The sequence below is a fragment of the Vulpes lagopus genome, chromosome 4, assembly GCF_018345385.1.
Source record: "Vulpes lagopus strain Blue_001 chromosome 4, ASM1834538v1, whole genome shotgun sequence".
NCBI classification, from domain to species: Eukaryota; Metazoa; Chordata; class Mammalia; order Carnivora; family Canidae; genus Vulpes; species Vulpes lagopus.
The window spans coordinates 18,635,887-18,662,789 of NC_054827.1; the positions used below are offsets into that span (position 1 = coordinate 18,635,887).

Sequence of the window (26,903 nt, forward strand, 5' to 3'; positions counted from 1 at the left end):
ACCTTAATGGACCTTCTTATTAGTCCAAATAGCTTTCTACTGATTTGGGGGGGGTTATTTTATTTTTTTATTTTAATTTTTTTAAAATTTATGAGAGAGAGAGAGAGAGAGAGGCAGAGACATAGGCAGAGGGAGAAGCAGGCTCCATGCACTGGGATCCCGACGTGGGATTCAATCCCGGGTCTCCAGGATCGCGCCCTGGGCCAAAGGCAGGCGCCAAACCGCTGCGCCACCCAGGGATCCCTGATTTTGGGGGTTTTTAGATAAATGATCATACTACCAGCAATACCCACTTTATTAGCTGCTGCCTGTGGGCTCCCTCCACCTCCCTTGCACAGCAGCCTTTACTGTTTGTCATCCACTGACCCCCAACATCATGAAACACAGAGTGGCTCAGGGACAGGACAAATCAGGGAGTCCAAGCCTTCTCCAAACCATTTGATCCTTCCTGATGTAGGAAGAGGAGAGGCTGGAAACACAGCAATGGCCTTTTAAAAATAGTGTCCAGGGAACCAGTGTCACCCTTGGGAGGAAATAGCATTACTTAAGGGACTGTACATTACTGCCTGTTTTTAAAGAGCCGCAACAGCAGCCCCTAGCACTGGCTTAATAATGACAAGCTGGAGAAAAAAGATGAGCGGCAGAAGGGACAAGCAAAACTTGAGAACTGGAAGGGAGAAGTGAGTGGCATCAGGGATGGGGAATAGGCTGCTTCTGGAGACTTAGGTCTAGAGAAGGGTATTGCTTTCAGTTGTCTTTAAAAGCACAATGTGTATCCCCTGGATGCAGTGTCAGCAATCCCTTTAGGTTACCAAAGGCCAAAGTGAAAGGTCTGCACTATTACTATTTCCTTGTTTGTGAGTTACTTTGTATGTTGCATTTTCATTATAAATCTTAATTAATAAGTTTTCTATGACTAACCTGTCCTGAAAAATCTCCCTACTCCTTTGCTCCCTCTACTCTTCTCCCCTTCTGAACCTGTATATAGCAACAGGTATTTGTTATGTAAGCTGAAGGAAAAAAAAAAAAGTCCAAAATCAGGACATTTCACTCCTCAAACTGGTCTTCACTAACTAGAAATACAACCAAGATGAATATTTTTTTAAACCAAGGTTTTAGCAGGAGGTAACTTTTGTGGTTTTAAATACAGCTCTGAAAATCTAATAGAATGCCAATCATTGTTGATGCTCCTGTAGCTACTCATCAAGAGACACATGGGGGTCCCAGAAATTTGGTTTACTTAAAATAGGTGAAACAAAGACAAGTACTTTCTCAGCTCCAGGATATAGCATGCTGTAAAAATGTATTTCTTGTCTCTTGGTAACCAGAGCCTTTAAGTGGCTAGGGGGAGAGGGACAACTCTAGGCTAACATGTAAGTGACTTAAAATGCCCATTCTCTCTTTCCTTTTTCTTTTTTTAGTGGTAAACTATCAACTATCCATTTTTCCCTGCTTACTTTCTCTAAATGCTCATTTTTTAAAAAAAGATTTTATTTATGAGAGAGAGAGGAGAGAGACAGAGACACAGACAGAGGGAGAAGCAGGCTCCATGCAGGGAGCCCGACATGGTACTCAATCCCGGGACTCCAGGACCACGCCCCAGGCCAAAGGCAGGTGCTATAACACTGAGCCACCCAGGGGTCCCATAAATGCTCATTTTTTTTGAAGTACCTTCTATCAGTCATTTACAACTCTGTGCCAGGTCAATGTTTCATTTCCAAGAACAATAGCATTTTGAGTCTGATTTGTACCAGGACAATGAACTCCTGAGTCCTTGCTTGAAGAAATGGCAGATATCAGTGCACAGGTGGGGGAAGATTTTAGAGACCTGGAGGCTCAGCCACTGGGGTACTCATGTTCCCCAATAGTGTAGTACTAATGGGTTAAGGGGCCCAGAGTCCAGAAACAAGCTTGCTCTCCATTAGGGAGATATGGGCCCACCTTGAGTGGTAGAGTACTCCTGGGTGGTACAGTCAGTCTTATTTTCCTCTCCATGTTGGATGCTCCAGTTTTATTTATTTATTATTTAAAGATTTATTTTAGAGAGAGCATGCATACACGCATGTGTGTTAAAGTGGAGGGAGAGGTAAAGGGAGAGAGAATCCCAAGCTAACTCTCCGCTAAGCATAGAACCCAACCAGGGCTCCATCTCACTGCCCTGAGATCATGACCAGAGCTGAAACCAAGAGTCAGATACTTAACCAACTGAGCCACCTGAATACGCTTGGTTGCTCATTTTAGCAGAGAGCAACAAGGATTCTTTATCCAGCTTTTACTAGAAAAATTCAGGTAAATCAGCATTGAATTGATCTTCTTTCTGGATAGTTTCACCCCTACTTTGACCTACTTTAAAAGACAAATTGAGATACTGTGATAATGGGTTATCTTGGTAGGTCTTTGAGATTTCCCCCCCCGAGATGTTTTATGGTATGAAATGAATCACTTCTTCCACACAGATGGGGACTTCTCAGTACAATCTCTTAGCAAGTGGGCTTTGATCCCTTCACCTGAAAAGGAAGCCTATTGGTGGCCTTCTTTAAAGAACACTAGGAGACAGGGCACGTGGGTAGCTCAATGGTTGATTGTCTGCTATGAGCTCAGGTCATGATCCTGGGGTCCTAGAATTGAGTCCCGCATTGGGTTCCCCACAGGGAGCCTGCTTCTCTCTCTGCCTATGTCTCTGCCTCTCTGTGTCTCTCATGAATAAATAAAAAAATATTTTAAAAAAGAACATTAGGAGATGGCATTCTTATTGTCTGAGTTCCCGGCTGTACCCACAGACCAGATGCAGTTCCTCGGGCAACTAATTGCCTTCATGGGATCACATGGCACCAGGGCGGACACAGGGCATGAAAGCCTAGTAACAATGGTAACAGCCAACAATTAGATAAATTAGCTTCTGCTTGGTAAATACTTTGCTGTTTCCGCTTGGTCTTCAACGCTGGCTAAACTGGTATTACAGTTTTAATTCAACATGGTGTTCCCCCCAACTTATTAAAATCAGTGGGAATTAAGTATAGACACAAAGACATTTCAAAATAACAAACTAATTTAAGAGATTTGAAATTTTAAGTAACATTGAACCATGTCAGAAAGCTCGAACTCCTTCCTCTCAGTCAGAGGTTAAGGATGGTTGAAGTTGGTAATATTTCTTTCTTACACTATAAAGAATGTGTTAGTTGTTCATAATGGACCACCAATTATTAGAGGCTATGATTTGAAAAGAGGAATATTGAAAAAGGAGCTTCTTGCAGATAAAAGCAATGATGAAGAGATTGACAGTTGAAGGTGTGTGGTCAGGTGTGTGGGTCCTGGGATGGTATGCTTCAGGAGCAAGTGGTATTTTTTAGAATGTGCCAAGCAGATTGAGGGTATGTGAAAACACGTCTTTTATCTAATAGGACTTGGGAGTCCCCATGTAGCCCCTAGGCTGCCAGGTGAATATTCTTGATGTTATAATCATTTCAGTTTAGATTGTACCATATTTCTGAGCTTTAAAGGTTCTCAAAAGATAAATGTGAAAGGTATGCTCTGGGTATGTGTGATACATATGCATATTCTATTATTACAAGTTGTATTACAATTTATTTCAAAAGTACATGGTCACATTAGAAAGCATGCTTTACAGTGGTAAAGCAGAAATAATTTTTATTTAATTCTAAAAAATAATCCAATTTTGTGAGTAAAAGGAACTCTGATTATCATTTAAAATATTGAAATTTGAAATTATCTATCAAACAGAAAATCTTTACATTCAGACAAGTCCATTCCATCTGTTGGTTTTTTACAGACATAGAATTTCTGTAGGGTTTTGGGCCCTATCAACAGTTTCTGTTAAGTACAAAGAACACAATAGAACAACAGAACAATGTGGCTGCCTTGGTGGGCACCAAAGATGAGCCCATTAACCAGGCTGGGGCCAGAGAAACTAACCCTGTTGGCAATACAAGCTCTTTACCAGCTGAGCCTGGGACTGTGCACTTTCCACCACAAGGCTGTAAGCGCCCAGACAGGGACTGCAGTGGGCCAGACCCTATAGTACCAGTTCCAGGAAGCAACCATCCTTCCCATGAGTCATGGAGGTTCCTTATCATTTACCCTTTATGCGTCCCATAGGATATTCAAAACTGAAATTAAGGACCGCAAATTCCTAACTTTCATGTGAAGTCTTTCACTTTATATACCACCCTATCATCCCAAGACCCCACTCAACAAGGGTAGGTAGCTTTAGATGCTTACACTTTGGAGGCTGTCTGTTCCTAGAACCAGCCCAGGCTCTTGGTCATGATCCTCATGGGACGCCAGTAGTCACAGAAGGTTCTTTAAGGCCAGAGATTATGGCAGCAGCTTCAGCCATGGTGTAGAAAAGCTCAGTATATTACTCACAGCCCATAGGGTTGCCAACTGGGTTGAGCCATAAGAAAATGCATTTGAGATCAATAAGACTAAACTGTGTACATATAAACAATAATGAATGTTACAAAAACCAACAACCACAAAAACAGAGCAGGCCTCTCAAAATCTAGAAACCAGAAATCCATTTAAAATGTTTAAATATAATTACACAAAGAGAAAAAAATCTCAGCTAAACAACAAAGTCAAGCAATCTCATTTCCAAATCTACATGGCTAAAAAATGATCTGTGCTGGCATTATTTACTACCTGAACTTTGGTACTTTTTCCCTTGATATTTTAGGACATGTCAGAGAATGTAAGTAGAAAATGTACAGAGAAGGCACTAGCAAAAAAAAAAAAAAAAAAAAAAGAGAGAAAAAAAGTTAATCCCCTCTCCCCCAAATTCACGCTTATCATGTGAATTTTAATACTCCATGATGTTCACTCTAAACCTGATCCTTCCTTTAAAATTCTGTGGAAATGGTAGTTTGGGTGTTAACTAACATTGCTTGATGGAGAAATCAGGCAGAGAGCATCATGAGCAACAACATGAGGGAGAGTTGGAATCTTGGCACAACGTTATCATGTGGTTTGTAATCTCAGAATATGCCCTGATTTATGAAGAGAGAAGACTGATCTGCTCCCCCAGCGTTATCAGTACTGGAGGACAATAATTTTCCTTATTCTCCTTGCTAAGCATTCAAATTAGTTTAGAAAGTAACTCGTTATATATAGAGTCTGATTCAAAATAGGTTTAACGACTATCTGCAAATACCCAGGACTTAGCAAATATTTTGGCTAATTTTTTAAATTAAAAAGAAAGTAAAAAAAACCCCTTTTATTCAGAAAATTAAGAGAGACTTTTGTATTTTAAAGGAAAATAATCCTGTAAGAGCTATTTTCTATTGACTATGGTTGGTAATAGAAGAGTTTTAAATATATCAATCAATGTTACTTTTTCTTCAGTGTATATATCCCAAATGATGTTTTTGGTTTTACAAAGTTTTCTTGATGTTTATCTCTGGGGGAAAATGTGAGTCAGCAATAATGTGTATTTCAGTATTTATCAAAAGTTGTGAGTTTTCTCATAAATAGGTTTTGAACTTGAATTTGTATGGCTACCTTTTTAAATGGGGGTAGGCATGGCCTTTATGTGGTTATTCACGAATCGTCTTTTCCCTTTCTTGTAAAGTATAAAATGAAGGTGCTATTATGAGAAGTTTCTCATTGAAAATATTAAGAAAGCATATTTCCTAGTGTAAGAAGGAAAAGTAACTTAAACTGTTTTTACTCAACCACAATTAAGAGAATGTATGGTATACATTTTTTTCATGTCTGGAGAGGAGTTTATATAAGTGTGATTGATTCCTAGTCAAATCTGTACAAAACATTTTGGTAATCCTAAAAAAGTAAAAGCAGTATTTTGTTCAAAAGGTTATGAATTCAGCTACAGGCACAGGGAGGTGGTAAAAGAGCTGATAGTACTGGCTTTTACTAATAAACACAGAGCAAGATAGAGATATACCAGGAAAACAATAAACAGAAAAACCCTAACACCTCCCACCCCTACTTCATGTCAGATTACAAAGCACCTGTTATAATGTACGAGAGTTTAGTGATTCCATATTAGATACATTATAAATATCTTTCTTAAAGAATCTATAGAAAATATACATATAAAATTGCTGTATATTGCAAAATAGTTTAAAACCTAACAATTTTGTATAAGCATACCTATCAATATAAAACTTTATTTTTTCTCCACATCAATTGGGTTTTTTATCCATACAAGGGTATCGTTTCCAAAGCCCATCATAAACCCAACTGATGTATACACTTTTTGAAATACACATATACATATATATACATATACTCATACAGAGATATGAGCACATATTTGAGTCTTCACAGAAAAAAAGCAGTCACCGACCGACAAAGCATCTTTTCATAGATATTTGTGTTTGCAAAATGTTTTAATGTGGAAAATAAATTTTAACTAAATTTTGCTCCTAATTGAACAGAGTGGGCATAATAGTTTTAGCTGCCTATCACATCCTAAATAAATTTCTTGATTTTATTATGGTAAAAGGCTTACATATTTTTATATGAAATTCCTTATGTTCCCCGTGTTAAGGGCCTAGTCTAGATCGATTAGAGAATTAAAGGGAGTTCTCAGTGTAATACTATAACAAGGATTTATGATCTTGCCTACAGTCCTTACAAAAATATTTTACTCCTTGCGTATCCAACTCTTCCCCTCAGTGAAACATGCTTGAAAGAGAATTGTGGGCTTCAGATTTTACCATGTGCACCCTGGAAATTGTGGAATGTCAGTACTGTAGCTCTAGGTCAGGGAAGCTCCAAGATTAGCAGCCAAAACCCAGGCTTTCTATTTATTTGATATTTAATTATAATAAACTCTTGGTTAGACAAAATAATCACAACTTGCTTTTTAATGGCATCATTAAAATAACTAATCTCTTGGAAGAGCTGTCAGAAAACAAATGTTTTCCTTGCTTTTGGATTATGCTGGTCAACTGGTGTGCCTGATAACATTCATCCTGGGAATGTGACCCATATATATGTGAGTGTTTCGCCCCTAGCCTCACCTAGTAAACCATTTAATTATTTGTAAGATAATTCATGAGAAGCAAAGCACACTGCAGGTAAAGAGTTCACTATTAGAGAACCCTATGAAGTAAAATGTAGTAATTATCTCTAATTCTTACATATAAAAACAAATCATTTACTCCTATAAAGCTTACTGTGTTTATATAGCTTTAATTCAACTAGGTTAATTTTTTTTTTTTTTTTAGCTTAAGGTTTTAAATAGTCTTGTATTTAACCCAGGTATCTTATTCTCCAAATATGAGGATTGGGGTATTGACAGATTTAGTGTGATCCATTAAAAATAAATGAGATAAAAAGTGCTACACAATTCATGGGATGGGGGGAGGACAATATCCTTGAAAGGTTTCCAAAAGAAATGTCAAAGGCAAATTGAAATCCAAGCCCCTCAAATTGGGGCAAATGCAATTTAATATCTGAATAGGCACTTTAAACTCAGAATAGGGAAATTTTCTGGTTTCCCTTCATTTCTTTCTCTTTGGCATGTGGTAAAGACATAATTTGCGAGCATAGCCCCTCATATCTAGGACAAGACAAAATAACAGAAACAAAGGAGTGAATTCTGTACCCGATGAGCTTTAAAAAAAAACAAAAACTGAACTGTGATTAGTTATTAAGTAAAGGAGAAAAGTGTAAATCGTTCTATCAATTGTGTGATCTGGAAGGTTCTATCGCCTTATTTTAAGTGACTTTAAAGACAAGGATGCTTGGTGTCTACTTATCCAAGCATTTGCCTGACTCTGATTTTCAAATATATCCTCATCGCTGCCACTTATACAAGCTTTCCGGCCACGAGACCACCTTCACTTTCTAGAAGAAAGGGTCCCAAGTAGATCACACATACTGCTCTGCAGCCCCTGTCTGGACTGAGGGGACTATATCATTCACAGCAGTCAGAGGCCACTTCTCCCCATAAACGACAGCCACAGAGCTGGGTGACCCAGAGCGCCGCCCCTGCCCGCTGCAGCAAGGCAGATGCAAACACTCCTGTTGGCTGGAGTTCTCGCCAACTGCCATAGTCTGTAGAAGAAAAATCTGTCTTAAACCCACTGCTGGCATTTACAAGTTATAGAAAAGGCTCATTTCTTATCCCTCCTCTTCCTCCTGACCAATGACAGACACCGGGATGGGTAATTGCGTTTTTAGTGCATTCTAATTGACATGAATGACGCCTACTAAGGAAAAGCAATGGTTGTTTCCCCAAATGCACCAGGCACATACAAAACACTTTTCTACTCAGTGATTGCTTCCATTTCAGCACGTGCAGCACAAGCCACCAATTAATGACAACACCAGACAACTCTAATGCAGTAACAGCAAGACACAAACAACTTCTCACATTCATATACTGCAACGTATACATACATACGTACACACATGCTCCTACTATTTGGGGGATATTCATCGCTGAGAAGAGAGCTTAGGAGCTTCCCCCAGATATGCAATTCGCCATCTGAGGAGGTGCTGTCCAGGTGAGTAAGTATAAGTTAGGGTGAACTATGTCTGCAGCAAAGCCACGGCAACCTAGCATGATGATGACACTCTGTCATGGTTTACTCCATGTAGGATATGTATGTTAAGACTGTGGACCAGCTCAGCTCCTACAAGTGTTAGCATTCGCTCGTCTTTTCGTGGAATATGAAAGGTAAACTGAGGTTTCTTTGGTGCTGGTCGTTTGCTTGAATGGCAGATTTTTCTTCTGTTGCTGCATTGATGTTGTCTGGGAAAGTCTCTTCATCATCGTCTTCCTCTCGCGGATTACCCTCCAGGCTGTGTCTAATGCCGTAGGCGAAGTAGATCAGGAAACCTTTTAGGGGGAAAAAAATAAAACAAAAAAGAAAAAATACAAAGAAGAAAACAAACCTCAATGTTTTAAGTATGTCAGAAAATGACTGTTTGAATATGGAAACTTTAATATAGAACTGAATGGTTTTTTGTTTTTGTTTTTTGCCTTCTCTTTCGGGGCTATTTCAGAACAGAATGCAAGCACAGGATACATCCACAGAAGGTTCCTGGTGGACAGTTTCCCGGCTTAATGTGCTTCTGCATTTTTAACACCCAATCTTTATGGAATTTATGTTTCTCTCAGTGAAATGTTTTTCAGACTTTCAACTTTATGTTGAAAAAAATTGTACTTATTTTCTCAAAACTCAACACTACACTGTAAACAAAAGGATATGGGGATTAAAATCTCAAATTACACCCCAAACACAAGTGGTGGGTTGTCAGAATCACAGTCATATACTTTGGAAAATATACTCTGTGTAAATGAACGGGACATGGGTATGCTTTATGCATCACCATTACCAGGAGAGGCTAGATAATGATGTACAGAGCAACTGGTTATTACCGGCCATGCTGATTGGGATTTAGAAGGAAAGGTTTTACATATCCCTACCAGGTAGTTTACTACTTACATGTAGGCATTTTGCTCTGTTTTAGTTTTACGTTTAAAAATTGGTTGAGAGTTTTTGGTTGATGTGAAATGCACTATGATTTTCCCATCTGAAATAACAGGAAGTGTAGTTATTAGGGATAATTCTACTGCCTTTCCTGTCCTCAAAGGTTTAAAGACCCAGCCCTAAGAAGGTAACTGAGTAGGGAAAAATTAGACAGGGAGACAAACTGTGAGAGACTTCTAACTCTGGAAAACAAGCAAAGGGTTGTGGAAGAGGAGGGAGGTGGGGGGATGGGTAACTGAGTGATGGGCACTAAGGAGGGCACTTGATGGGATGAGCACTGGGTGTTATATGTTGGGAACTGAATTTAAATTAAAAAAAAAAAAAAAAGACCCAGCCCTCTCTGCCCTCAAATAAAGGTACTACCATCACTATTTTACAAAGAAACAGGCACAAAAACAGGGAGGTAACTTGGCCTGGGCCGCAAAGTGAATAAATGGCAGAGGCGGATTCAAACAGAGAGAGTCTGGCTCCCTAGTTCATGCTCTTAACCAAGATCAAGTACATTAAACCATGGTGGGCTATGTTTGGGAAAGAAGCAGGGGTTCACAGAAAGGCAGGAAACATGCTGAAGTTCTCTGCCACATTCAAAAGAGAATCTTCTGGGCTCAGAGGAGGGGAGTGAGTTCGACAGTCCTGTGCCCTGCGGTTTTTGGGCTTGCCTCCCTGGGATCATATGGGCAGGACTCCAAAGGAATGGCTGTATGGTTACATCCATCCCTGAGGGTGTGGCTGACTGGCAAGTGACTCCTGTTAGGATCCTGGCCCTGAAGCAACAGAGCCACCTACCAGAAGTGGTCACAGTGACAGAAAAAACAAACTAGGGTAACCTATGTGGAATGAGCACCTGTGACCAAGGCACCAGCTCCCCAATTCCCTTGTACAAGGTAAGGTCTCCCACATATGGGCAGAACTCTGATGTGGTTATGGGGAGATGAGCAAAACTGACAAGTTAAATCTCCCATCAACTCAAGTGGATCAGTGGCTTAAAACTGAAATTGAATTAATTTCCAGCAAAAGCAAACAATTACATATACAGGAGTGAATCAGGCTCATTCCTGCTGAGCCAATGAGGGGACGGTCAAAAAGCATACTCTTCAACTCCTCAGGAGACCCAAATCAATGCAGATTTAGCTCTTGCTTCTCACTGCTTTACCTTACACACATTTCTGTTCACATTTTTAACACATGTGCTCAGTGCTCTAGTTAGAACAAATGTAAACTCATTTTATAACTCAATTTTCACATAGGAAAGGAATCATAATAAAAATGTAGTAAAGATATAAATAAACTCACTCCTGTTGTTTAATACTAAATCCCAAGGTTCAAATAATAAAGAATTTAGATAACAAAAGAAATTTCATGCTATTAGCTCAATCCAAATGTCTTCAGAAATCTACTGGTACCCTGGAAAGAACTGGGTTTGGAATCAGAGCCTTGCATTGCCATACACAACTTTGATCCCTTAGCTTTGGGGGCTTTTTCTCACCTATTAAGTTGGAGAAAATAAATCTACAGGGCTACTGGGAGAATTCAATAAAAAGAAAAAAATGTATCTAAGAACACCCAGAGAAGTAAGCACTCAGGTGATCTGAAATTTGGGAAATGAAGAAACCGACAGGAAACCTTTATTTCTAAGAAGGGGGAGGGGATATATCTCTAATCATAGAGCATGAAACTGGAAAGACAGAACCATGGTTCAGAGAGCTAAAACATTAAAGGACCTACCGAGTGCCATCCAAATGCTAAACCTGATCCAAGTGTCTGCGCTCAACTGGACCATCAAGTAGATGTTCACCAGGATGCTGAAGGCTGGCAAAAATGGCAGGAATGGAACCTAAGGGGGGAAAATATCTTCTTAAATAGACTCACATTTGCAAAGCACATTCCCCAACTCTTTCAACATGGTAACAACTAATTTGACATATATACTTTCACACAGTATCAGGAAGCTTATAGTCTTACAAAAAGGACAACCTGAAGAAAAATCTTTCTTGTAGAGTATATACTAAAGGGCGTGTCATATTTTATATGAGGTAAGTGTGGCCGGAAGCCAACAAGGGATTCCTTCAGCCTGCTGACATCGGCATCATCACCAGCATGCAATTGGAATCACGGTTTGGTTTAGTTTAGGGTTTACTGGTTTAATTCAGATGTCAACAGGCATGCCCCTGGAAGTCTGGATACACATGCCATCTGCAGAGGATCCTTCCAGGAAGCTCTCTTAGTTCAAATCTGACAGGATAATTATAGCAGAAGGGCTTTGGGTGAGAATAATCTTCCTGAGAGAGTACTGAATTTCTAAAGGAAAATATTCTTTTTTTTAAAGATTTTATTTATTTATTCATGAGAGACAGAGAGAGAGAGAGAGAGGCAGAGACACAGACAGAGGAGAAGCAGGCTCCATGCAGGGAGCCTGAGGCAGGACTCGATCCCAGGACCCTAGGATCATGTCCTGGGCCGAAGGCAGGTGCCAAACCTCTGAGCCACCCAGGGATCCCCTAAAAGAAAATTCTACTTATTCTTTGATATTATAGGTTACCTGACAAGACATTTGTTTACTATTATGTATAATAACATGATGGGAGCATATTCAAATTTTTGAAAAGCCCTGTATAGAGAATTCTTGTGACAATAAGGACATCTCAAAGAACTGTGACACTCTGGTTCTGTACTGGTTAACTTCACCAGAAGTGTCTTTTTTTGTTCTTCTTTTTTTTTAAACAGCTTAAAAACTAACACACAAGACAATATTGAAGATTTCTAATGTTTGTGATACATACCATGAAGGCTACTTTTTGCTGATTCTGGGGCTGCCTCCAGATGGTGAGCACAACAGCAATGCAGAGAACAAGAAACAGGACAAGAAGAGCAAGGCTCCATGCTTCCAGCCGGGCAATAGCTTGGACTCCGTAAGTAGTCAGGATACTCAGGCCCAACACAAGAAATGCTGCAAAGGTGATATGTGTATAGCACAAAATCAGCAGACACATTTCACTCAGATTCCCCCTGGTTCAAACAGCCTATGTTGAGAAGATATCAAGTTCTTTCCACAGCTTCTTTGCCAAATACTAAGATTCTTCATTTTCATTACAGGAAGAAATGGCTGATTCCACAGATGTAAGAACCATCGCTTGCTTACTCACAACTATCTCCTCCTCCCCTCTTGGCACTACCAAGCCCAAGTGTCATCTGGGTCCACCTTTGCTACATCCTCAGACTATATCACATGGATTGATGTCATACTATCAGGGGTAGAGATTTTCTTTTTTTCAAATGGGAAATGGCAAGTCTGTCCATTTTCTGCTGTTGGCTGATGCAAACAAGTATTAAATGATCTGTGTCTTTTTCCCTCTTTCAGAAGGTGACATCACCCCTGCCCCATTTCTGACCATCACACCTGCATTCGGGGGTCCCTCCTCTGAGAAGCCTGTACTTCCCTTAGCTTGCCACCAATAATCCTGTTTCTCAAAGCCCAAGGAGAGCAAGGACCATCTTTCTTGCTATCCCAAGGGCCCAGCAGAGTTCTTGGCACGTTGAGGGTACTCAGTAAATGTTGCTAAAAATATGACTGATTGTGTAACTGTAGGTGAGCAAACAAGATGTTCTGTATTGCCTCCCAGTTTCATTACTGGCAGGTGTTCTCGGCCGGATGCTTGCACACAGGGGGAGCACCCTACCAGACACTGAAAGGCACCGGTTTTGTAGAGCTGCCACTCACACCTCAGGGATTTCTTCCCTCTTCTTCAATACATGACCAATTTATCCTGCTAATATAGGATCTCAGCTATTAGTGACCTGTTAGGTAGAGATTTGGGGGCTCATGATAGTGGCAAATATATTTTAAGGCAAGATAAGACCGTTTGCCTTCTTTCACATCACACCTGCTCCACCTATGCACACCTCGGGCCTTCTCTAATGGACAAAGCGCAAAGGACTTACCAAGAAATCCTACCAGAAAGCTCACAAGAGAAGATGACTGCTGTGTAGGCAGAGCTGAGGGACTGAAGAGGATCCGCAGGCTGAAGCCCTGTCCTTCCAGCATGGTGACCTGGGACTCGCTCTTCGAGGTGGCACTGGCACATGATCCCAGAGCTTCTTTTTCAGGACAGCACTTGGGCTGCTCGTAAGATAAGCCAGGCTGGTACCTATCCCCAAACAGATGTCTGTGTCTTTATTCTCAAACAGACACTTGGCCCAAATCAAGCAAACGCTGAAAACTCTAAGTGAGACACCTGCCGGGTCCCCTCTTGTGCAGTAAATCGACACTTCTCATGACTCTATGACTCCAGCCCCAGAACTCCCTCTACAGCAACCATCAGTTTCCTCTACAGTCATTTAGTTACAGAGTTACATATTAGATTGCAGAAGAGAGTTACATTTTCACTTGAGGCAACTGTGGCTACAGGAGGATTATCCCCAAAATATATCTGTCAGAAAATGGCACAGAAACTCTGGTTATGCATCAGCTACAGGATGACACTCAGGCTTCAGGCTGGCATTCAGCTAGCTGCCCCTGGCTATCTAACTCTGGCCTCATGTCCCTCAGCCTTCCTTTCTGTCCTCCAGTTTAACCCAGACTAACTGCATCTTCCACTCCGCCACCTCCCAACCTCACGCATGCCATGTCCCCTCATCAATCTATCCTCTTCTCCAACCTGTGCCGGGATTTCCCTGCTTCATCCCCTAGGATCTGCCCCAGTCCCCTCAATGTGGTCTCTTTCCCTCTGAGCAGCTTTTTTTTTTAAGATTTTATTTATTCATGAGAGACACACAGAGAGAGGCAGAGACACAGGCAGAGGGAGAAGCAGGCTCCCGGCGGGGAGCCCATTGAGGGATAATCCTCACAACCTGAGCTGAAGGCGGATGCTCAACCACTGAGCCACCCAGGCATCCTGAGCAGTCTTTACTTAAATTGAAAAGTAACATTTGTCCTTAGTCTAAAGAAGAAATATGCTCACTGAGAAAAAAATACACAAAATATAACAGAAGAAAATCAAAACCACCCACAATACTACAACCCAGTGTTAATCACTGCCAGCATTTTGGTATAATTTCAGCCAGGCATAAGTGTATATATGTGTGTGTGTGTGTGTGTGTGTGTGTGTGTATATATATATATATATATATTATATATATATATGCAAAATGACTTCTTCACATAAATTTATGTTACAATTTAAATAAATTCAGATGCTACATGCAGCTTTGCTGAATTGGATACATTTCTCCATATAATTAAGTACAATTAAGAAAAAGAATCTACTGAATAAATGTACCCTTATTTAACTATTCTGCTAGTGATATTCAGGTTAGCTCAATTTTTTCACTATTGTAAATTACCTTTCATAAACAGCCTTTATATATATATATATATATGTGTGTGTGTGTGTGTGTGTGTGTGTGTGCCTCACTGAATAAAATCTTTATTATAAAATCTCAGCAGTTGAAATATTGGGACAAAAACTATAATATTTTTAAGTGTTTTTATACACTATAAGAACTTGCCGTTCATATAGAATTTTTTAAGATTTATTTATTTATTCATCAGAGACAGAGAGAGAGAGAGAGAGAGAGAGAGGCAGAGACATAGGCAGAAGCAGGCTCCATGCAGAGAGCCCAATGTGGGACTCGATCTTGGGACTCCAGGATCATGCCTTGAGCTGAAGAAAGACGCTTAACTGCTGAGCCACCCAGGTGTCTCCACCCCCTTTTTTTAACCATTCATATAGATTAAGCCACCTTATTACTAATTATCAATTGAATTTAATTCTTTGCTAAGGACTAAGTACATTTATTATACTTTATACTGATGTTTTTCTGTCCATGGCCTCTTACTAATGTGAGACTGCTAGCTTCTTGAAAGCAAGGATTTTCTTTTTTCCCTGGGCCCGACATGACACACACCCTTGAGAACAACGAGGACACTCACCTGAGGATGAGAACACACGCAGCAACCAGAGAATAGGCCAGAAGAGTGCCAATGGACATCATGTCCACGAGTGCCTTCAGGTCAAAGAGGAATGCCATGACAGCTATTGGGAAAAGAACAGAATGATAAAGAAACATGGCCTATGATAAAACTCCATACAGCTGACAACTTTCCAGTCAGGGACAACAGGCATTTTATGGTTCCTGGACCAATGATATGTCAAACAAAACTATAGGACATTTATTTCTCACAGTTAGAAAGATGATCCTTGGGTCATATAAACTGCTAGTAAAACTTCAAAAACTCTCAACCATCTATCAAGTATAAAACACATTCTACTTTGATTACTTAAAAAATATTGGCCTGACAAAGAGTGAAAATATTATTTGACAGTATACTCTCCTTTGATGTTTCAAAAGAAAAACATTGCTCAGAAACACTGGCTAACTCCTTTTAAGACAACCATTAAAAAATTCAAACAGAAGAGCTTTCATTAGAAATGTTACATAATCATTCAACTTCCATCCGCATTTTGAGTTGTGCCATATACAAAATAATTTCCAACTAAATTATGTTTCTGATGTAGGCGAAATTCCGCTTGCTGGTTAAAACCCCCAGTCTGAGCAGACTGACTAGATATGAGAGATGAATCTATGTCTTACACTCAAGTCTCAGTAATGTTGTGAGGCAAAATATACTCTCCAGTTGAACAGGGAAACTTGCACTTAGCAACTGTTTCTCCATTGAAACATCAAATCGTGGTAACTTGACTTGACCACATAGCTGTCCCCTATCATCCTAAGTAGAATCACCACATTCCATTCACATGGTGTTCCAGATATCTCTTAGCAAGCTTTATATCTCTATGATCTCAATTTTTCTTTGATCCAACAGTTCTATGAGACAGGGGTTATTATACAAGTTCAACCAAATGCAGTGGCCAGAATATGACTGTGTTTGACCCCAAGCCCAGCCATTTCACATGGCTTGACCTGACAAGATTATGATCCTCATTTTATAGGCAGGCTAACTTTGCATGGTTACAACTATGAGGTAGCAGTAGAGTTCTTTGGAAATTCTACTTGTACCCTACTTCCCGTGCTCCTTCTACAACATCACATGGTTTCTTTAAATACACCTCATGCCTTGCTTTGAAAACCTTCTGTTGCGAGTGTACTTATACATTAGATTATTAGAATTTCAATATGTTTTGTGGGAATCGTAAGTAGCAAAATAAACAGCCAAGGCAGAAGAAAATGATGAATTATCCAGACAAGCTCTCTGATCTAAGGTAAAAACAATCTAAGTAAGGCTTTGAGGAGTAGAAATAACAAAAATAGTGTACTTTAGAATGCTTAAAAACAACAACAAAAAACTTCTGCTACAATTATCTTCTTTTAATTATTAATGTCAATATAATATAATATAATATATTATGCTGCTACATTAAATTCTTCCTAAAGAAAGAAGGATAATTTTTTTTAAAGCTGGGAATACAAAATAGAGGATTGCCGAGCAAAATTTCAGTGGAAAAAAAGTAAATGTTTTTATGGAATAAATAAAATGTGTGATCCTTTATCAAGATTTATACTCTTTTTAATAGCATAATCCACTGTTTAATAATAAAATGGGCTTTAGATCATCTAGTGCAACTCTCATTTCATGGGGGTAGAAATCTAAGCAGTAAGATAATAGGGGACTTGACCTTCCAATTCATGTCCACTATAGTGCCAGGTGTATTAGAAAATATGTACAGGGCCACGTGGGTGGCTCAGTGGTTGAGCATGTGCCTTTGGCTCAGATTGTGATGCCAGGGTCCTGGGATCAAGTCCTACATCAGGCTCCCCGCAGGGAGCCTGCTTCTTCCTCTGCCTATGTCTCTGCCTCTCTCTCTGTGTCTCTCGTGAATAAATAAGTAAAACCTTTAAAAAAAAGAAAACATTTACAAAGTGAAGTTGTTTAGGTCATTACTTTCCGACTCTGAAAAAAATACCATTTCCTACACAATTAAGAATTAGCATTCTGTAATATCCCCAAAATTCAGAGTCTCAACCAAGTTACCAGTTTTGGTTGGGATTTCCACTACCAACATAGCTTTATAAAGCTTGAGGAAGTCTCTCTCTCTCACTTTCTGTAACAGGACCTTTAAGGCTACTCTCTCAGTCTGCAGAATCTCTTTGAAGACTTCTACATGGAATAAGAATCTGGCCAACAGCATTTTACAAAGATGTTATGACATCCCCAAAGGTAGGCATCTGGGTTGTTTTTTTTTTTTAACATGAGTTAAGTATCAAAACCGTTGAAAGTAAAAACAGATTCCTAATAGGGTGTAAGAGGAAATAGTTGTTAGTAGGTCTTAGAGAACTGTGGTGGTCCGGGAAGTGCAGATAACCCCACGCCAAAGGCAGTGATTACCACAGCCAAGTATCAATTACTCTCTCATTTCTTATACTTAATTACAAATGAGTAAAAATACAGTGAAGAACCATTACAACTCTCTGCACATTTGTTAGAAACCTAAAAGGTTAAAATAATGAAACAGTAAAAAATCCCAAAGGGTCAGTTAAGAATAAATTTCAGCAGACCACCACCACCACAATTTCCAGATCTCAATGCTCACAATTTATCAGTGATTGTTTTTTTCTTAACTTACATGCACAGCAAGCAGACCCTCTTTATAAGTCCATGCATGCGCATAAAACGTTCAAGGCCAATGTTGAAGAATCCTATGTTTGTAAAGCTTACCAGAAATGACCCCTGCCGTCAACGTGGCAGCAACAGGTGACTGCCTCTTACTCACTCTGCCAAGAAATCTAAACAGTAAACCATCCCGGGCCATGGCAAATAGAATTCGGGGTAAAGGAAACATAGAGCCAAGAAGACTAGAACAGAAAAATTCATAATCCACATGTGAGTTATTGCAAGTATTATTCTAGACAGGTATATACAGGTAAAGGTGGGACACACTAAAATGCAGAACCTATCCCCCAAAACTTGAAAATATGAAAACATTCACAAAAAAGTTATTTATATAAATAAACACAGAAAACTGCCTAACTTTGCATTGCTCTTCAGAATCCTTGTTAAAAAAAAACAGATCCCCCTTTTCTTAATAAAAGTCGACTCTCTCTCACCTGCCACCGCACCCGATGATAAAGTAGCAATTATTGGTGTCTTCGTTTTGGAATTGATTTGAGCTAGACATTTGAAAAGCAACCCATCCTCCGCCATAGCATAGATTACACGAGGCATTGGAAAAATGGATCCAAGAAGACTGAATAAAAAGCAAACACATGCAGTATGGCAAACACATTCATGCAAGATTACATCTCAGAACAGAAATTAAGTACTTATATAAAACTCAGCATCACAGCTTTGATTACAAAGTCTTGTTATTTTCAACACGTGTTATGATTGGGCATTTAAAAATATTTGCCAATATTTACCATTGTGCTACTTATTATTCTGCTGCAGACATTTGCCCAGCACACTTTCCAGACTGAGAACAATATTGCAAGTAATTTGTGCATGCCCCCAATTATTACTGAATTAAGACTAGGTAATTAAGATTTAGGAAAAACAAAACCGATTATACCATTAAGGCATCTTTAGTGGCAATAACTCAGAAATTAAAATTCCTAAACTGATATGAAATTAAAGAAGAGATTATGTAATTTGATTCCACAGTATAGTCCCTTCCTTTATTCAATGGTTATGAACTCCTTATATTTACTTTACCATTATTTTTCCTCATTTAACCTGATGTTTCATCAAATTAGTAATAATAGCCAGCAGCATAAGATAATCAAGAGAAAAAGGGCAAAAAAACCCAAAAAACAGAAAAAAAAAACTCACTGTAAATTTAGTACATAGAAGTAGCCACGATTGTAAGTCAGGAGCAGTGAAGATTAAGAAAACGCTCTATGCTTTAGATGCTTCGAATTTCTTGTGTGTTTACTGGCTGCACCATTCCATACATGACTTAGTTATAAAAAAATAACCATTTAAGAGAAAATATGTAAAATATCTTATTTTAAAAATTCATTTTCTTTATCTTTTGATAAAGCTCGGCTGTACTTGGCCATGGATAAATCTTTGTCCATCTATCTTCTTAAGACCATGATGGCATGATGTCTTCATAGTTCAGATTTTTGAAAGTACTTGAAATTATTCAGAACAAACCTCAACACTAGCACTTGGCTGAGAAACCAAGGGGGGTAAATTTCTAACTGCTGCTTAATATTATCTTGAATGGAAAATAAACAAGATTTTCAGACAGAATAAAAGCTAGGCTGATGAATTCTATAAAAAGATTTCTTTTTCCAATTTTGGACTTTCAAAAACTTATTTTCACTTTAAGAAAATAGTAATCAGGCAAATAGATGAATTTTCTCTTTGTAAGAATGTCCTACAGTATACCATGATATGAACTAGGATGAAATATCTTATGATCATGTGTTAATTTGAAATGTGAGTAGCTCAGGGAACCTGAGAAATGAATTCTCAAGTACTAAAACAAGTAGCTGCTGCAAATCTGAGTACTTGAGATTCAACTCCTCTTTGCTGTCCACATATATTATATGAACTTCCACCACTGATTTCAGACTAGTAATTTCTATTTCTAGACCAAATTCATTCTGACGAGTACTAAGAGAAAAAAGCTCAGTGTTTCACAATAAAAAGCACATTATACTGACAATGTCATAGCATACAGCTCCCAGTCATATAGACACGATATTATTTTAAAAGACAGCAGAAAATGTGGGGTCTGCACATAAGGTCTTGCTTGTCTGTAGCACTATAATACCACAGGCAGCAGAGAAACATGCTAGTATAAGCATCCTACAGTTTTATACTGCATTCATATATGAATATGCATGACATACATATATGTGTATGTTTACAGGTATATCAAAGCCATTTACATTTCTCCTGAAGCTTGGGACCATCATTATCTTGAAAAACTGACTTTTAACTGATGGGTGAAAAAGGTTTTATCACTTAAGATTTTTATATGGCAATTCTGATCAAACTATTCAGGGAAGACATAGTTGCATAATATATTCCTTATTATCAAGATTATTTTTTAAACTCATAAAAGCAATTCTTTGAACACTGACTACTTTGCAGTATTGCCAACAGTCCCTGAGTCAAAGGCAAGGTGATGTACCTCGTTGACAAAGCACAGAGGGAGCCAGCAGCAACAACGTATTTGGCAGGACCCCATCCAACATATTCAAATGCTACTGGAAGTGGGCTTTTCTCATCCAGGAGGTAATATGGCATCATAAGTGTTAAAGCTGCAGAGACCCCAAAGTAGGCCATAAAGCAAACAAGCAAAGAAGTCACGATTCCAATAGGAATAGCTTTCTGAGGATTCCGGACTTCTTCACCTAGGGAGATATAAACAAAAGATTTGCATGCTTAATGAAATATTAATAGATACATGGGTTCTTCTCATGCACAGTCATTTCACTCTGCTTTTGTTCCTTCTGTTTTCTTAGGTTGCTCCATGTATTCTACATGAAATTTTTCTTTTGTGTAATAGCATAGAATACTATGTTATTACACAAAATTCCAATTCCCAGAGGCAAGAAGAGAAAGCAAGAAATTGTGCAGGTCAGTTTCCTGTTTCAAGAAAGAAAATGATATACTGGTGTTATTAAATATTTCGTGATAGAATGGTAGTCTTAATCTATTTGGAAAATGATTTACCCACAGAAATTAAATGATTGTCATGGCATTCTGTGGGCCCTTAAATGGGAAGGCTTCCATAAATATGAAGATAAATTTTTTCTAGCCAGTGCATCAATTTATATTAAACTCTGGTTTCAACACGAAAATAGTACTTTGAATCTTTCTAGTAAGATTTGGCATTTAAGTGCCCCAAAATGGCCAATTGCAAAGCCATACAGTAATATGAACCAGAAGAAGCACTTAGACTAATTCTGGCATGATTATTTTGTTGCATTAAGATAAAGAAAAACGAATTACCACAATATGTTTTGTCCTACTAAAGAAGAGACAATTTAAGAGCATGATCATCATTTGGTACTCATTGAGATAGTACTAGAGGTTACTTTCAAATTGAAGGTTAAGGACAGTGATCATGACTAGTATTTATAAAATATTTGACAGCTTGCAAAGAATTTTTTATGTGTATTGTAATCTTAAGTAACCTTCATAACATGAGAGGCCTCCCAACTTTGGCATTACCAACTAATGGAAACCAAGGCTCAGAGCATTTCACTAAATTTCTTCTTATCATATGCCGTACGTGTCACAGCTGAGTCTGGAACCAACCCTTATTACCCCAAATCCCACTCTTTCCTTAACCCTCTGCTGCCACCCATGGGTACTCCTGTAGAATAAGGAACACCTTTCCTTCTACGTGGAATCAAGATTCTGCCCTTACCAGTTGTTGCAATGCAGTCAAATCCCACAAAGGCATAAAAGCAGGTAGCAGCCCCAGCCAAAGTTCCTGCAAAGCCATAAGGCATAAAGCCACCAGCCCCATAGATACTTGTTCCATTTTCAGAAGGCAGATCTCTAAGGAAGAGAACAAGCACAGTGGAAAGTCATTTTCATAGAAAACTGTTTCTTGGAAGGCTATTGTGTTCACCAGCTCTTTGAAGCCCACATATATAAAATTAAAAGTAAATCCTGATTTTTCTCACCCTGTCCTAGGGGTTTTAGTGGTGTTCCCAACAATGGCACCCTCTTGGGTTGCCAACACTTAACTGGAGCCTGATCAATAGCATAAGCTCAAGGCCCAGATCCACTCTGGCTAAAACTCAGAGCCAGGCAACACTGTGATAGCAGAGATACCATATATGGGCCGTGCTCTGAAACAAAGTCATAAAACCTCCTCTTCTCATGGACAGTTGGGCAGACTGCACATTTAAAAATTTTACTAGTAAGACATTTGAAAAGGTGAAATCAAATTCTCTTGGCTTGATTAATATTGAAGTTGAGTATTTTATACCATGTTAAAAATGGCATAAAACCAGGGGACTCTAATTTTTTGCCTCAAAAGAATGGCTTAAAACAACATATGTAAAGAAAAACATGTAGTTATACTTCATGTAAGAGATATTTCTGTAACCTTATTTTATTTACATATCAGAATATTAACATAAATGTTCAGATGAAACCTTTTGTAAGTAATTATTACTAATTTAAGTTTTGAGACTATCAGGTTTAGAGCAAAATACGTGAGCAATTCTGCTTATGTAACCAATGACACTTTTCAAAACTCAAGGCCTGAAAATTACTAAGAGGCTAAAAGACTGCAATAAAGCCAAATGGTACTTTCAAAGGAGGAACTAAGGGATGCATGACTCAAAAGGATCTACTGTTTTGTAAAGGTGGAAAGAGGGGGGAAGAGGCATCCTTTCAATAGTTAGGATCTCACTTAGCTCTTCTCCTGCAGAGCTTGAAGCTGAGAACCGGCCACTGCATGGCTTCAAATAGCTGCTCAACAGTGAGTGCACCTACACATTTATGTTTGGGGGGCGAGACTGTAAGAAGAGTCTTGGAATAGACCAGACCCTCAGAAATGTCTCCAAAGCAAAAGAAAATTGAGAACCTCTGTTGTAGAGGAAAATGTAAGACAAAAGCAGGCAATTAAAACAAACCAAACCAAACCACACCAAACCAAAACCAAAACCAAAACCATTCAGTTAGAGGGAAGAACCCAAATATTATACCTGGCACTCGCTGATATATTTTTGAGAAACTCTTCACTAATCTTCCAGTTTGCCACATTTCCTTTCACAAACCCAGCAACCATAACAAAGAGAAGGACCAGGATATTAATAGCTGTGAAGATTTTATTCACCCAAGCCGATTCTTTTACTCCAAAAGATAAAAGACCTATGGAAAAAGAAAGGGGCTTTTAATTTTTTTTTTTTACTTAAGTTTTAGCAAAAGCTGTAGCATTTTGAGGCATTTACAGTCTTTAGGATATTATTTTACCAGCATCCATGTATTTAACTTGCATTTATCCCTTTCTCTTGCGAGTTTGACTCACCTAACCGTAACAAGATCTGAATACAACCAACTGGATTGCAGAAGGGAGATGGTGCTCATAGCCCAGAGATATTACACTCCAAGAAATCAAAAAATCTAGTAACTTTGGCTCTTATTACCAATGGGTAGGTAGAGGTAAAGGACTAAATTTTAATGAAATACTGTTCTAAAAAAGCCACCTCAGAGTTAGTGGCTGCAAAATTCTGAAAATAAAAGCTCAATTGTATGTTGGCTTCATCATGTTTACAGAATACATAAGATAATTCAACGGCCTCACCAGAAAAAAATATGTTTTTAATTGATTCCCATTTTAATAGCTTTATTTTATATTCTGATTGCAAAAGTAATCAATTTTCTATTCAAGTAATTTGAAAACACAGAAAAAATACAAAAGGAATAAAGACCAAGTATAATTTCTTCTCAAGAATTTCGGGTGTGCCCACACACACACACACATTTTCATATTGACAAATAGATAACTTCATGTTTAACAACCTCTTCTACAATATGAAGACACTATAATCCCTTATTAGAGACTGTCTGGTAACTCTCAGTTTCTTACATCTATAAATAGTACTGACAGCATCATCCTTTTATAAATATCTTTGTACACTTTCTATTTATTGCTTTATAATAATGTTCTATAAGGTAATAGCATATCAAGGGTATGTCCTTTCATATAAGGCTTTTGGTTCACATTGTCAGAAATATTCTCCAGAAAGTTTGGCCCAATTGAAGCTGCCCATTTTTTTCTATTAGGTTATTCTATTTATATCAATTTATAAGATTTATTTATATAATAATGCTATAAACTCTGTCATATATTGCATATTTTTTTTCCCAGTTAATCATTTACTTTTTCTCTTGGGGTTGATCCTATCTATCTATCTATCTATCTATCCATCCAACTATCATATATATATATATATATATACACACACACACACACATTTATTTATATATATAGATAGATTTAGAACATAAATTTTTCCTCTTTAGTTTTCTACCTTTAGAAAGATTTTTCCCAATATTAACCACAAACATTTACCTTTGTTTCTTTCTAGTACTTTCATGACTGTATTTATCATGTATATGTGTGTGCATGTATTTTTTTTTTAGAAGAGAGAGAGAACAAAGAGAAAGAGCATGTGCAAGTGGGGAGTAGGGGCAGAGAGGGAGAGGGAGAGAGATCTTAAGCAGGTTCCACATCTAGCATGGAGCTCAATGCGGGGATCAATCTCATGACCCTGAGATCATAACCTGAGCCAAAATCAAGACTCGGATGCTTGACTGAGCCACCCAGGCACTCTCATCACATTTTTATCTTTAATACATTTTATATAGGATATGAATTATGGACCAAAGATACTTGTTACTACTGGGGAGAAGACAGTGATACTCAGGGATTATGTCCACATCTATTTGCTTCTTCCACAAATCTATACCACCCAGGATCAAATAAGCAAAATTACTCAAGTAGAGATGAGGAAAGCTGAATTTCATTCCTCTATCAGTAAAATTCCCAGAATTTCACAATAATGGAAGTAAAAATAGGAGAAAAGATAGTACATGAACAGTATACTTACTGGCTCCGTCACACTAGAAACCACTATACACCTACACACTTTGGAAATACACACTATACACTGTACCACTATCCACTTGGAAAATAACAAAGCCATTCACATGTTTTATGAGAATTTCCCAATACCCCACGTGCACTCTCTATTCTGGGATCACTACTTTCTGCCAATAGATTATATGCCAATGAATATCTCCTCGAAATACTGCATGCACTTTCCTGGGTCTTTAACAAAGCAAAAGCTTTAGCTGACAAGACAGTTGGTATTACAATATAAATTAAAATTTATAATCAGAGGTTCTGATCTTTGGAGATCCTAGGGACAAAGGTATCATGTGAGCTTAGCCTATATTTAAAGTAAAAGCACACTGGTCAATGACACAGGGCAATGATGCAGGCCAAGGCTCGAGTCCTGCCATGGACTTTCGTAATTATGTGTCACAGCTACATGCTTCTCATCGCTTTGAGATTAAAGCTGAATATGTTAAGATCATTGAAACCATCCCTAAATAAAATATGATGTAAGTAACTTAGTGTTAGCTAAGCTGTTTAGAAACCAAAACAAATGAAATCTATCACCTGTTGAAAACAATTGTTGTAATCTTTCTTGATTTTACAGATAAAATGCCAAGCATGTGAGAGCTATAAATTTTGTTGATGTTCCTAACCCTACATAAAATATTTAATGAATGACTAACTCTTTTAAGGGTAAAGCTATTTTTAAAATCATATAATTGTACTAGTAAAAAGTTCATTGTAGAAAGATATTTCTGTCACATTTTTGTAGTAAGCAAAGGAGAAAGTAGCTGGAGAGAAGGTTAGATAGGAAAACAAGGGGCAGGGCTATCCAGGGGATATCAGGTAAGAAGTAAGAGTACAGATTTTATTCTGAGTGAAACTTTGATTGATTTAAGCAGGAGTGCCAGTGAGGATAGCAATCCAAATAGAAAATGTTTAAATAATTAAAACAAATATAAGGTGGCAGTAGGGATTAACTATGCCTACAAAATACAACTGTCTGCCAGCTTCTTACTATATAATGAGCAAGAAGTCTAAACAAGATAGACACTCATATCTCCATTTTATGGATGAGGAAACTGAGTCACAGAAAGATTATACCACTCAATGTTCCAAAGATAGTGAGTGGCAAAATAGTACTGAAAACCTGATTGTTCTAATTCCTGCGTCTTTCTAAACCACTAGACTACATGGCTAGAAAAAATGGGAAAATACTAGCATCAAGTTTATCTACATAATGTCTACATTCAAAAATGACAGGTGGTTTGAATATGTCTCCTTTTCAGCTAAATACCTACATTACATAGACAAAGGCATGAATAGAAAGTCTTCCAGAAATGGTATGCTTGCAAATACCCTCAGTTGTAGCTAAAATAAAATAAAATAAAATAAAATAAAATAAAATAAAATAAAATAAAATAAAATAAAATAAAATAAAATAAAATAAAATAAAATAAAATAAAATAAAATAAAATAAAATAAAATAAAATAAAATAAAATAAAATAAAATAAAATAAAATAAAATAAAATAAAATAAAATAAAATAAAATAAAATAAAATAAAATAAAATAAAATAAAATAAAATAAAATAAAATAAAATAAAATAAAATAAAATAAAATAAAATAAAATAAAATAAAATAAAATAAAATAAAATAAAATAAAATAAAATAAAATAAAATAAAATAAAATAAAATAAAATAAAATAAAATAAAATAAAATAAAATAAAATAAAATAAAATAAAATAAAATAAAATAAAATAAAATAAAATAAAATGTATTTAACTTTCAGAAGTACAGAAGTACTCCACTTTTGGAGCACAGTGATGTATAGAGACGGAACGCTGTCTCCTTTGGTCT

The 26,903-nt window shown here is 37.7% G+C and overlaps 1 protein-coding gene across 2 annotated transcripts; it reads right to left on the bottom strand.

The window, feature by feature from the left end:
• Window positions 1-3,565: 3,565 nt before the first annotated feature.
• Window positions 3,566-23,314, bottom strand: SLC7A2 (solute carrier family 7 member 2). 2 transcript variants are annotated; one of them, XM_041752460.1, is made up of 9 exons: window positions 23,124-23,314; window positions 21,830-21,963; window positions 20,585-20,807; window positions 18,549-18,688; window positions 15,415-15,517; window positions 13,425-13,630; window positions 12,266-12,432; window positions 11,211-11,319; window positions 3,566-8,830 (listed from the first exon to the last, which is right to left on the bottom strand). In XM_041752460.1, the coding sequence occupies exons 1-9, from the start codon at window positions 23,204-23,206 to the stop codon at window positions 8,634-8,636; spliced, it is 1,362 nt and encodes a 453-aa protein (XP_041608394.1). In that variant the 5' UTR covers window positions 23,207-23,314; the 3' UTR covers window positions 3,566-8,633. The 2 variants fall into 2 exon arrangements, with proteins under 2 accessions (XP_041608394.1, XP_041608395.1); XM_041752461.1 differs by lacking the exon at window positions 18,549-18,688 and adding an exon at window positions 18,160-18,296 and having other exon boundaries at window positions 23,124-23,313.
• Between the last annotated feature and the right edge of the window lie 3,589 nt (window positions 23,315-26,903).

What these genes read in the sequence shown, in the direction of transcription:
- SLC7A2 (XM_041752460.1), bottom strand. Translation starts at nt 23,206, where the DNA reads ATGGTTGCTGGGTTTGTGAAAGGAAATGTGGCAAACTGGAAGATTAGT. An exon ending in AGCAAAAAGTAGCCTTCATG is followed by an intron (nt 11,320 to 12,265) that starts GTATGTATCACA and finishes TTCCCCCCTTAG; the next exon opens with GTTCCATTCCTGCCATTTTT. An exon ending in TAGCATTTGGATGGCACTCG is followed by an intron (nt 8,831 to 11,210) that starts GTAGGTCCTTTA and finishes TCCCCCTAAAAG; the next exon opens with GTTTCCTGATCTACTTCGCC.